At 42.7% G+C, this 13,466-nt stretch overlaps 1 protein-coding gene across 1 annotated transcript in view; it reads right to left on the reverse strand.

Annotated features, from left to right (window-relative positions):
• Positions 1-4,358: 4,358 nt before the first annotated feature.
• SERPINI1 (serpin family I member 1) overlaps positions 4,359-13,466 on the reverse strand; it is a 44,364-nt gene continuing 35,256 nt past the window's right edge. Inside the window, exons 6-9 of the mRNA XM_033069227.2 lie at positions 12,312-12,409; positions 7,512-7,598; positions 6,294-6,383; positions 4,359-5,075 (exon numbers count right to left, since the gene is read on the reverse strand). Coding sequence (XP_032925118.1) covers positions 4,999-5,075; positions 6,294-6,383; positions 7,512-7,598; positions 12,312-12,409 — 352 coding nt within the window. The 3' untranslated portion in view covers positions 4,359-4,998. The remainder of the gene's footprint in view (positions 5,076-6,293; positions 6,384-7,511; positions 7,599-12,311; positions 12,410-13,466) is intronic.

Consider the following 13,466-nt stretch of genomic DNA (forward strand, 5'->3'; position numbering starts at 1 on the left):
ACTGTGTCAGGCTATGCTGACTTTTTGGCTGTTGGCTTTAGAAAGATGAATTTACAAAATACACTGACCATGACCAGAGCCTCAAACAGAATTTTTGTGCCACACTGTTGGTGACCAGTGAGATTTGGCATTGCCCAGAGCATGATCCTTACAGATCTCAGATCTTTTCTTCCTATCAGGATTTTGCATATTTAATTCTCTCAGTTCAGGCAAAATCATCACCCAGTTACCACCCACAAGGATTCCAGCTTGGGTTTAAAACCTTTAAATAGAGTAAAAACTATGATTGACTCCAAACTCTTTTGGTAACATTAAAATACTTGAAGGGATGGTTGGAGCTTATCTCTTTCCATGGGCAATTCCACTCCCTTAATGAGAACATTGAAAACACGATTTAGACACAATCCAGATTTCCTCTGTGTCTTTTTCCTTCCTTTCTTTAAAGGCATTTCTGCACAAACACAGAATCGTTTTTTTCTGTAGGAACTTTCCCTCAGTTTGTCCAAAAAGATCACTCTTCCACAGGGATGTGTGTTTATGAGACAGTAAAACAACTTGTTATCAGTAAAGCCTGGGTCATACCTGAGCCATCATTCCTGTTGTGATTCAGAGTGGCTGAAAAGATAAAAACCCAGGCAATGAGCTCAATCCCTGAGCTGCAGGAACAATTCCAATTCTTTCCTTCAGCCAGCTCCTAGCACACATAGAATTTTACAATCAATATCTGTATCTGGGCTCATAAATTTATCTTTTCCACCTTTCTCCATTTACCTGCCTGACATCCTTCATCACCTGCCAGCCTGGACTGCTGCACTGTGCTATTGTCTGTAAACTGCAATTTTCATCCTTTTCTTCTGCCCAGCTTTTCATTCAGCCTGCCTAATGCCTACAGCAACTGGCCCATGACTTGGGCTCCTAATTAGTGCTGCAAAATGGAAAAAAATCTTCCTGTGGATGCGGTTGGAAGGCAGTGCTGTGTGAAAAGCATGACATTTGAGAAGCCCTTGTGGAGGGGTGACAGACACAGAGTGTTAATGAGTTCCAAAGCATCACCGATGTGCTTTGAAGATGGTTTCCCATGTGGAACTCGGTTCCCAGCCCAGCTGGAAGCCCAGGAAGCTGCTGAAGCAGTTAACAGAGGTCCCAGGGAGCAGCTGGAGCCTTGGGTCTGTCTGCACCCCTGCTCCACACCCCCTGGGAATTCCAGTTTTCCAAGAGAAATGAATGCACAGCTCCTCCCCAGCTGTGCCAGGAGATGCAGAGCAGCTGGCATTACCTGAGGTGCCAAGGCACTGCTTTCCTCCTCCCTGGCACTGGGGTTTGGGGGTAAAAAATTATCCCCAAATAATATCCCCAGATGATATTAGATATGTATTCCATGTATTCCTGTTTTCCACAGCAGGGAGAAAAGCAAGCATCACCCAATAAAAGGGACAGGAACAACTCAAGAACGAGCTGGTAAACACCTCTTGTTATTTTTAAAAAACCCTTGTAGGAACAATATTGCCTCATCCCCAGGCAGGGAGAAGCCCTGACAGTGGTGGAACCTCCCTGTGCCAGGGAATCTGCTCGTGCAGGAGTTCCAGGGACTGGGAGGCAGAGAGGGAGGGGAGATCTGAGAGACAATCAGAAGAGAACAGCAGAATGGGTGCAGCACACCAATGGTCAATCCCAGTTATTTCTCTCCTGTAGAAGAGAAACCCCAGGTCCTGTTGCAGCTGTGGCTCTCTGAAACGACCCCAGGGCAGCTCTGGGGCCAGGTTAAAGAACAACCCATTCCTGCTATTCCACCCCACAGCAGGCATCATGCAGGACAAAAATTCCCCTGGGAGCAATGAACTTCCTCCAGCAACCCCTTACCAAGGATCAGAGTGAGCTTTGCTACACAAACATGGATTTGGGGCTTTGTTCCCATCTGGAACCTGGGGCTAACTGTGCTCCAAAGTCAGCTTCCCTCACTACCTGCTGAGATCTGCCTGCACCTGAGCTCTGTTCAGGGTATCCAGCTTTGCCACACTCCCACAGGATTCCTGTCAAAAGGAAAAGTTCTTCTCAGCTCCTTAGGATAGAGTGACATCTTGTGGTTTCTTCTTTTGTCCACCACTGACAAATAAAAATTAGCCAGGAGAGCCTTGGCTAAGTTGGGTTTGTCTGTCTCTGGTGCAACACCAAGATCTTATTTCTTTGTGGAATCTCATGTCCCTGAGTCCCACACACTGATATGAAAGTTCATTCTGCCACTCTCAAGGAAGGAGAGTGAAAATTCAAACCCATTCTAACTCACACAACATGACAAATTTGGGTTGAATACAGACTCTGCAAAAACCCTCAGGTGCTCAAGGTCACCTACAAGTGGGATGCTTGCAGTCAAATAAATCCATCTTCAGTAGCAGCACCACTCCTGCAGGGATTCCTGGGGAAAACCTTTGCAAGTGCAGCTCTGAAAGCTGCAAGACATGTGTGCAAGGAAGGGGAGATGATTCCACCAGGAAACTGCACCTCAGCTCCTGCTGCACCCCAGCACTGACACCATGGCTCACTTCAGCAGCACAATTAGACAAGTTTCAGTGATTTATTTTCTGATAGAGCTTCCAACACAGAACAGTTTTAAATTGAAGACTAAACTCATAGATGAGCTACAACTGACAAATTCCCCCTACCAAAAAAAAAAAAGAAAAAAAAAAGACAAAAGTATTTTGCTGGTTTTGTAGTGAAAAAAGCAGTAGCATCTTTGAAAGGAACATTATACAAAATCTGGAGTAAAAACCATCATGGAACAACATTCATGTACCTATTAACTAATAATGTTTATTATTACTACTGACAACTATGAAAATAAATCAATTAATGTTGTTGTAAGCCAGAAAATTTCAATTTTCAAGAAACAGGTAAAGGTTATTTTGCATCTGTAAGGCCCAGGGGAGCCAGAAGTGTTTGCATTTCTGTTCCTCCTGGTTCTCCTGTGTGCCCACTCAGGCAATCCTGGGAATTTGATTTGGAATTTGTGCTTCTGCATCATTCCATTGTACTTTTGCTCAGTGCAGCTGCAGGGGAATTCTGTGCATTTGCCTGATATCCTCTATAAACCCTTCTGCCTGGCAGCTGTCCTTCCAAAATTCAAAGCTTTAGCTCCAATCTGTTTTCAGCCCTTCCCTTAGTAAGGAATATCTAAGTGGCAAGGAGCTGATACAAAGCAAAGTCAGAATTGGTCAGGAAGAACTTTTGATGGACTGAAAATGAACATGACTGAAAATGAACATGGCATTTCTCAGTCAGAGTGAACACCATGAAAATTAGCCTGAAAAAAATGTCCAAAATGTTCAAAAGCTTAAAAACCAGGCTCCCCTAAGAGATCCTCAGCAGAGGGTGACTTTTACAGACATGAGGGGATGTCCACAGAACTATTTCAATGTGAAGAGCCAGCCCTTGTGTAACCCACATCAAAGCTCATTTTACCTGCAGTGAGACATTTCTTGTCTTGGTAAAATCAGCCCCTGTTCCTTCTGAGCAGCACTCCCCTCTCCCTCCCCAGCACAACATTTTTAGCTACACAAAGCTAAAATTACCATTTTTATCTAAATTTGAATACAAAAGCTGTCTTACTGAGTCCAGACTATAATAGAGAAAGGTAATAAGCACCAGCAACACACTTAGGAACCCCATTTGTGAAACAATTCAAGGAGGCAGGGCTGGAAATGTGTTCAAAATCCCCTTTGCCAAGGGAGCTCAGCTCTGTTCCACAGAGAACATCCCTCTTGTGCTGGGCTGACCTGCAGGAGCTGCAGCAGCAGCAAAACAGAGAACAATGTGCCAGGTTTGGGAAGTTCTCCTTGCATGAATAATTTTGGGAGCAGTGTCTCTGCTGCTCTGAGGTGAGGGAATGCCATGGAAGCCAATACTGCATTTCAGCCAAGATGTATTTGTTCCCATAGAATTCCAAAGAGAAAACTCCTATTGACTGAGAAAAACCCATTTATTCTCCAAAGGTTTTATTTATGATCTGTTTCAAAAGAGCTCCTCCCTCCTTTTCTCCTATTCTCCCTCACCTTTTTCGTAACCTCCGTCCTTTTTGTATTTTGCACAATGAGGGAGGAAATAATTTCATGTGGGTACTGCTCCTCCTCTTCCAAATGGAAACAGCAACTAATGCCCCTGCTAACATTTCCTTGTGCTGTGTCATTCTCCGGTTTATTCTCAAGAAAAAGTTAGGAAATGAAAAGGATTATGTTGTTCCTTCAGATATTTATTTATCAATTGAACACTTTAGGTTGGGGCGGGTGTTTTTAAGAAAGAACGTTCTAGAGCCCTGAAATGAGATATTGAAGTGCTGTGAGGGAGAAAAAATATGTCCACACAAATGGCATTACTACTGAACTCCTTTACTTCAGTCACACACAGAGCTTTCTACACTGACAGGTCTGAGCAATTCATGCGATCACGATTTATTGGCATCAACACTTAGGGGAGGTCAGTGGCACAGGCACATGCAGGAGCATCCAGAAAAGCAGCACTTGAGAACCACGTGGGACAGTTCACACAAATCCAGCACAGTCAGAGAATCAAATCCATCCTGTTCCATGTGCTCAGTGAGATCACAGTGGCCACATGTGCTTCTCCAGCTCTACAAACGCCCACCGAGCTCTGCCCTTTGCATTATTCAGAGCTGCACACGTCCTGCTCCTGTCTCATTGATCAAGTCACTCTTTGGACTGTAAAAAAATTACAAATAATGGATTTGCAGTTTTCTGCTTTACAACTCACTAGAACAAGAAACAATTGTTGACGTGTACACAACTTTATTTTAAGGACACGGCAATCACAATGACAGAAACAGAACCATTACTTTAATACTGTAAGCTTTCCTCTGGGAACTGACTTGCACACAGTTAGATCCAAAAGCGTTTTGAAACAGTATCTTGGGGGAAAACACAGCAAACCTTAAATATATTAACTTCAAACTTTATGTGCTTATCTCCTCCTTTTGGCAGCTGGTGGCAGTTAAAGCTTTTCGAAGTCGTGGCCACTTGAATTCATTGCCTCGGGGTGCATCACCCTGCCCATGAATAACACGGTACCTGTGGAGAAAGGGGAGAGCAGGAAGGGAGGGAAAGGTGTCAGCACCAGGAGGAGAGGAGGATTTGAGATGATGAACACCAACAATAACCTCTAGAGCAGTGCTGTGTGGTTGCTGCAGGGACAAATCCCTCAGAACTTGGGACAGGAAATGGCTCAAGAGCCCAGTTTGAGAACAGCAACCAAACCTGAGCACTTGGGCTGGTCTGGAGAAGAAGGGGAACCCACAGGGTTTTTCCAAAGGCTTCCAACCTCAGATTGCTGGATTGGTAACAAGCTTTGGGGATTTAGGTACAGCTGTTGGCAACCCCTCCATCACACACAACAAGGGTTCTGCAGTTTTAAGAACTGCCCCAAAGTGACCAAGTTTCACTCTGTCCCAATTTCAACTTTCATTTTGGGGAGATTTTTGGATATTGAGTAGCAATACGGGCAGATACACTCCTACAGATACATTTTCTGTATAATGTGTCTACAACAGTAAAAATATTCCATTTTATTATTGTTAAAAACCCCTAAGAGTTGGTATCCTGCCCTGCTGGCCTGGTTTCAGCTGGGATAAAGTTTATTCTTTTCTCAATGGCTTGTTCAGTGCTGTGCTTGAATGAAGTCCCACAAGTGACTCTACCTAACCAGAGTAAACATCACTGCCACTGAATGGTTTAATAAACACTGATCCTGTGGTGGGAGCACAAACACAGACCCATAAAAACTCAGCAATGTTTGATCACCCAGTCACATCCACATCACTGCAGCAAATTGCAATTATGAGACTCAGGAATTATTTAATCCTTGCCCCTTTTGCTGGTGAGTGCTGCTCTCATCCCTCACCTGCCACAGAGCCCTTGGAAAGCACAGCAGAATTATTCCCAGCTGTAATGTCCCTCCATTATGCAAATCATTTGGTACTGGGAACACATTTCAGTGGTCTGACTGCAGCCAAGCTCTCAGGCAGTGCAATGGTTATGGATACTCAGGGCAGTAACACTCTGTTCTCACAACAAAAATGGTGAATTTTTCTTTTCTGTGAGCATTTTTCAGGGTTGGTGTTTTATTTGGAGAAAGAGTCAGGGCCATGGAAAAGGTGAGTCTTTCCATATTGGGTATTTTAAAACAAAGGGAAATTCATAATAAAAGCCCAGTGCATTGGTCAAAATGTGCTATTTTCCTTTACTTGAGGATGTGCTGTGAAAAACTCAGAGAAATCTCAATATTCTCACCTGTTCTTCTATTTCTGACCAAAAAGAAGAAGGGATGGTCCACTATGACTTGGGGGTAGAGCACTGCCATTCTGCTGATGGCAATCATTCCTAGAGGAAACAGAACACAGTCAAACAGCTCTGCCCCTTCTGCTCCTCAGCACAAGTCCCACACTCAACACCAAAAAACAGCAGAAAATATTCACTGAAAAAGAAAGACCTGCAGAGTAATTGCCTATTCTGGCTTTAAGAATGATTAACAATGCAGAGTGCTGCAATTTCCCAGGCTGAGGGAGCAGCATATAAATTTTAAGATGCAGAAGGTTCAGAGGAGTTCTGAGTGCTGCTCACTCACAGAGTGAGTGCACTGCATTAACCAGCACTGCTGACCTGCTCTGCAAAGTGCACAGGGAAAGGGAACCCTTAACAACCAGGGGATATGCAGAAATTAAATGGCCTGTGGTTTTGGATGGTGTTTTTAAATAATGCAGGGCTGAAGGTAAAATAACCGTGAATCAGGCAGAATTTGGTCCTTTGTTATTTTTATTTGGAGGTGTATGGATTTCTCTAGGATGTTATTACTAATTCCTAGTGTTTCATTTACTTCTAAATTTTCACTCCACTGTTCATAAAGACTGGAGCATGTCCACAGAGAGTTGGGCACAACTCAACCCAGACCTGGCAAGTAATTCTTCCTTTCCTCAAAGACTGGCAAAGCAGAGGTAATTAGAAATCACCTAATGATACACACAGACAACAAATACAACTTATTTACATGTGCCAATCCTGCAAACCAAGAACCTGCCCCCAGCACCACCAGGGGACAGCTCTGGTTGTGAATTCAGCAATTCCCATCGTGTGGCTCTGAATATGAGCTTAATAAAAAGCAGCTGCCACAACAACCCTCATCTCCTTCTAACTCTCCTGGATCAAACACCTCTGAGCACCTCAATTAGTAGGTGAAAATGATGAATGCTCAAGCTCCATAAGGGAAACATAAATTGCAGTCTGTGCTCTCCTGACAATCAGAGAGAAAATAAAGAAGAGGTTTTTTCACAATTCTTTGTAAAACATGTTACAAAAATACCAACATTTCTGATTTGCAGAATTCTCTTCTTGCTATGCTGTGTCTCCATGCTGCTATTTAGCTTTCCTGGCTGTACAGCAAATTAGTTGTAAAAAATTAATTAGCAGAGAATACCCAGACATTTGATTTAATTCTGCTTTTCAGTCAGGTACCTGAGGCAGCAGCAGCTTCTGATCCTTCCTCATTAACTTCTAGAAATGCCTTGTGAAATGCCTTTGCAAGGTAAAGTTCCTTGTTATCTGCAGAGGAAAGGGGAACAGATTTCAAGTGGCTCAACAATAAGATTGAAGCATTTAAAGAACCCATCTCAAACACTGCCAAAACCCCAACACTATTATCCACCTTCTAACCAGGCAGGGAAGGAGAAGATTTTCTTGTATTAAAACACCTTCTGCCAATTCCTCTTAACAGCACCATTTACCTCACTCAGATTTGCAGTGCTCTCCTCCACCATGGATATTAAAATAGCTCAGGACTGCCCAGAACCCAGTATAGCAGAGAGGGTAAAAACAACCCTTGGACACAAGATTTTAAATACAATCAGTGGGAAAAATGATTATTACATTACTGGCAAATACTCAGACATAAAAAAAGTAATTTCTGCACTAGGTACAACACAGGAAAATGAGGTCTTTTCTTTCTTCTATTGTATTTACAAGAAGCTGAAGATAAATATTTATTGCAAGAACCACCACAGAGCTAGTTATTTTCAGTCTTGTTTGTTTTCCATCCTTTGTCAGTATTTTAATTTCAGTCCCAGCCTGGTGCTGCTGAAGTCAGTGATGTTTCAGTGGTTTTTGTGGGATGCTGAAGGATCAGCTCTATTGGAATACTCACTAGCTGTAATGCCAGAGCCATGAGCAGCAGCAGTTGGAAGAGTCTTTCCCCAGCAGATCTCATTTGCTGCTCTGTACACTCAGCACTGAATTAAACCTCCCAGTTCAGCTGCTGCACTTCAATCACAGCAACAAAAGCCCCAAATCATCTCCTCTGGGGCTGTGTGCAATAAAACACAGACAAGGCTGCTGGAACTGGCACCAGTTCCAGACTTCAGTCCCAAGCCTTCAGCAATGCTGTCCTGAAAGCTGGGATTGAGTTTCCACCCTGTTCCTTTAGAACATGGGACATGCACCACTTGCCTTTAACATTAGCAAGAATCTTAAACCTAAATACATTTTTATGTTCAGCAACAAGGAAATGCCCACTTAGCCTAATCACATATTTCTAGCACTTCTTTATTACTGCAGCACTGAAGCCTGATCCTGTGCTCTGTAATATTCACATTTTTGTGAATACTCCACATTTTTGCTCCCAGTGCTTTATTTTGCATAGTCTGCTGGTGCTTATGGAACTCCAAGGTGTATTCCTGATGAGAAACAGCACCTCAGCAGATTGATCTCTACCTGATGGGCTCAGAGCCCCTAATTCTGAGAGCACAAACACTGCTAGCATTTGCCATCAGGTATAAAAGGCTGCCTGCTTGTGAATGCTTTCAGGATCTGAGGATTAAAACCAACATTTTATGTTGACAGGAACACAAAAAGTGCCACTGCAGATGAGACCCAGTTAGCCCAGTACACCCAGTTAGCCCAGCCCTCTGGGAATTGTTGCTATGGAATTGTTGCTTCAGAAGAAGATACAAAAAGCCCATTTCATTTGTAGATGAAAATTGCAGCACAACTTACAAGAGAAAAATATCCTCTCACCCAGCATGTGCTTTATACCCTAACCCAAGTTTCTATACCCACAGTGCCTTTATTCAATGTAGTATAGAGAGTTCTGATTGCTCTGGAGCAATTTCGTTTTTTTCAGTCCCTCCAATCCAAAAGAACACCCAGCAAAGATCCCTGTGGTTAAGTCTTTCATGAGAGAAGCACTTTCTATTTGTTTTCCATTTGTTGCCTTTCACTTCATTGGATATCTTTGTCCTTGGATGATGAAAAGAGCAATTCCACATCCCAAATTACCTTCTCTAGATTCTTCTCTTTATATTGCTGCAATCACATCCTTCTCCTTCATCTCTCCCTGCAGTGAATGAATATTTTCCTGTGAAAGCATAATGCTGTCCCTGAGAGTTGAGGAGCCTTTCCTTTGATCCAGGCTGTGACAGTCCCATCCCTGGCTGAAATATTCCCACCTCTCAGGATTATCCACCTTCCCTCACAGCTTTCCCAGGGTGGGGCTCACCTGAGCATCTCCCATCACTTCATTTCTCTCCAGGAGCTTCTCTGAACGTGGATTTCCATAAGAACCAACCTGCCTTGGTTGTGAACATCTCAGGGAAGTCCCCTGGGGGTTTGGTGCCAAAGTTTCAGCTTTGTGAGGCCTGAGGCTGACCCATGGGAGTGGGAGGGAGCTGGAGCTGCCCCCTAATGAACACGACTCTGCTGGCAGCACACTTCATTTGTCACTGCTCTCCATATGTCTGCAAACTCCCACTCAGCTGCCAACTGGCTGCTCTGCAAGTCTCATTTAAAAAAAAAATACCATGTGGGTTTATTGGCTCTTCTTGCTTAGGCTGTCCCAGAAAAATTATCTGGATGTCAGTCAAGACTTCCAAGAGTTATTTACTGGACTGATGCTCTTCTAACTACTTTGTACTGTGAAAGGAAGTCACTGAGATCCCTTCACTGCTCACGGTCACCCAGGTCACCTTGCATTAATGCACTGCTTTTAAGGCTCTATAAACCAGCCAGAAATATTATAATCATTTGAAGGAGAAGGGGACTTTTAGTATTGAAATTATTTCAATGCTAAGTCTTGAGTGGTGTTAAAACACTCAAGCAGCAAATTTATGTGATATGATAAAATCACAATAATAGTATCTCAAATAGCAGAAGTTGTTTCAAGATTATTTTGGACACCTGATGGAACCAGATGCAAGTAAATACTGTCAAAGTCTTTCCTGAAAGTGAGAGTCAGAATAGAGGAGAGCTGACAGCCCAACAGCAATGTCCTCCTACTCACCTGTAGCAATTGTCAAAGAACTTAATTTCTGTAGGGGAGTAACATTTGAAAAGTGCACCTGGATTAACACTTTCTCTCTGCTTGCTCAGAATCCAGAATTCCAGAAGCTAAAGCTGGTCCTTCTGGTTCCATTTTTCAGATTGAGGGGGAAACAGCAAAAAATTCTGAATATTGAAAAATAATCCTGCAATGTGGTTTATCTGCACTACAGCCACAGGGAATTTTGCTGAGCTCACCAGGATTGGGGTCACTGCTGAAACTGCTGCCCTGGCAGCCAGAGGAGGAGGATTTTTAAATCCAACCACATTTCTCAAAAATCTCTTTAATTTGATTTATATCTTCCTAGATTAAGTGTCCAGTTAAAGATTTTGTTGAAATATCTGCATTTAATGCCTCCTGAAGTGCCAGATTTTCCAGAGGGCTGACCCTGAGTTGCACATAAACTCCCAATTTCCACTTCCCTGCTACCTGATGTCCCATCCAGGGGTCTGTAAAAGGCAGCTTTAAACAATTTGTCTGCATGACTTATCCTCCATCTATCTTTTAAATTATGAAAATAAGAAAGAGGGAAAGCATTCTGTACTTTAATTACTTAAAACTTCATTTTGACAGCACCAACTGTGAGGATTTCATTAAAGACATTACTTCAAAACCATTTTTTCATTCTTAATTTACAAATAACCTTTTCATGCCCAGGTGGAACAATCTGTTCTCAGTGAAAAATAGGCAAATAAAACTCATGAATTTTCTCTATAGACTGCTCTATACTTAAATAACAAGTAAATCTTTAAATGGCAGAGTTCATTCAGTCATGCAGAACGTGGTGGTTTGATTTTGTACAGTACAATTGTCAGAAATATGAAACTTTAAAATCATTAGTGACATGGATTGAGACACAAGCATGTGATTCTTTCTGCCAACCTCTTGATAAATAGATGTCCTTGATATATAAATGAATTTTACATGGAACTAAATAAAAGCCAGGTGCTGCCTTTGTGGCTCCCTGTGCATTTTCCATTCTCCTTGGAGCTTTTTCTCAAGTAAATAATTTCCTATAAATAGACCAGAATTTAGTGGGAAGCTGACTTTTCTTTGTGCTGGCAGAGAAACTGAAGGTGTTTTTCTTTGTAAAGGGGTTTTGCCTTTATTTCAACTCTCCTATTATCTAAAGCCAGCTTTTCCCCAGTTTCTCTGGAAAAATCAAAGTGGCAAACCAGTGGAATAAGCTGTAGGATAAAGAATATTTCAAACTTAGCAAAAATTGCTGTATGAATGTGGAAGCTTTGCCTTCATCACCAGAGCTCTGACTCAGCTCTCAGGTGTGACTGTCCCAGGTCACACAATGCAGAACTGGCATTTCCCACCTGGACTGCCTGGGGAGTGACACATGGAGCTAAAAAACCCCCAGAAATCATACAGGTGGCAGTGGGGCACCTCAATACAGAGAAACTGGGACTGTCAAAGTGACCAAGGCCAGGTTGGACAACCCAGGAGTGTGGAAGGTGTCCCTGCCCATGGCAGGGGGTGGAATGAGATGTTCTTTAATGTCTCTGTGACTCTAGGAACAGTTTTAGGAGGAATTAAAAGCATAAATATCTCATTTCCACATGGATTTTTATAGGCATTGGATATTTCAGCTTCTGTTGAATGCAGGTGGTATTTGTGACTAAATTGCTTTTATCTCCAAACTCTTCCTTCCTGTGGTGCTTCCAGGTATCTGGGGAGAGGAATTAATTGTGCACCAGCTTAATGCTCCTGCTGCTGGGAACAAAGAGCACTGGAGACACAGTGACCCCCTGGGCTGTGAATCCCATGTGCCCCCCAGGCACTGCAGCCATGCACTGCTCCCAAGTGCATCTGCCTCTTGCAGGGATCACACTTTGTCTCCATTCCTAACGAGACCCAGCTCAAAAACACTCCCAGTGAACTTTGCCAGGTGAAAAAATGTATTTCCTCATCTACCTTGAGAGACAAGAAGTTCTTACCAGACATGGCAGTGAGGTCAGCACTGCTGCTGAACAGCTCTGTAATTCCCAGACCTCTCCAGACATCCTTCAGATCAATTTCCTGTTCTACTGTGAACCTGGAGGATGCAAGAACAAAAATTACAAAAAGCCAGATGTAAGCACTACTTACTGTTATTAGAAGATTAAATTTTTCTAGGTGAAAACACCAAGATAAATAATGCAAAGTAGGAGATGCAGAGCTAGTGACACCTCCCAAAAAATGCTTATGAACAAATGAGTTTACTCACAGCTGGATTTTTTCTAATACAGAAGCAATCAAAAATATGCTAATGGTATGTGCAGCCCCTGCTCATAAAACTGCAGTGCAAAATTATGCAGCAGCTAATAGAAATGCTTACTTTTTACACAAGAGGTTTCCTCTAAAACCTGAATTTAATTGTGCAGATACTGGAACAGAATATCAAATGAAGCAAAGGACAGCAGAACTTCCCAGAGAGCTGCTGGCAAAGGAGGAGTAAGAAAGATGCTCCATTTTTACTTTGATAGTATAAGAAAGACCAGCTATGAATATGAATATAAAGCATTTCTGATTCAGCTTCTAATTCATGTGGTGGCACAACTGTAATTGGGTTTTGATTGTGAGTAAAGAGCAGGGAAAACAAATAGTTGTTGGTGTAAATGCACTGAGTATAACCTAGGCTGGGTTAGTGTGGGAAGGACAAACTGAGATCTGTCCTGAGGGGAAAAATTTGGGCAACCTGGGATGGTGGAAAACAAGCAAAAGCTTGTTCCATTTACAGACTGATTTTCAAACACTGTAAAAAACATGCCTGGTGTCAGTAAAACTAAAAAAGATCTTTATGTGTGGCCAGAAAGAGACTGGACAGCTGGAGAAACAGAGAAATATGGGCAGAAAAATAACAGTAATGGCAGCTCCAACCAGAAAATACCAGATGTCTCCAGACAAACACATGAGGGTGACTCTAACTCCTGGTGGGGTGAGCTCTGGGTGCTCTGAGAATGAAGAAATAAATGATTAGTGATGCTGGCTGTAACTGTCCTACACAAACATGGGCTGTAGGATGCTGTTCTGGCTCCTGCAGCCACTGAGTCACACACAGGCACAGCTCAGCCCTTGGTGGCAGGGCACAGAAGTGCTAGAACCAAATAAAT

This window comes from Catharus ustulatus, chromosome 10, assembly GCF_009819885.2.
Source record: "Catharus ustulatus isolate bCatUst1 chromosome 10, bCatUst1.pri.v2, whole genome shotgun sequence".
NCBI classification, from domain to species: domain Eukaryota; kingdom Metazoa; phylum Chordata; class Aves; order Passeriformes; family Turdidae; genus Catharus; species Catharus ustulatus.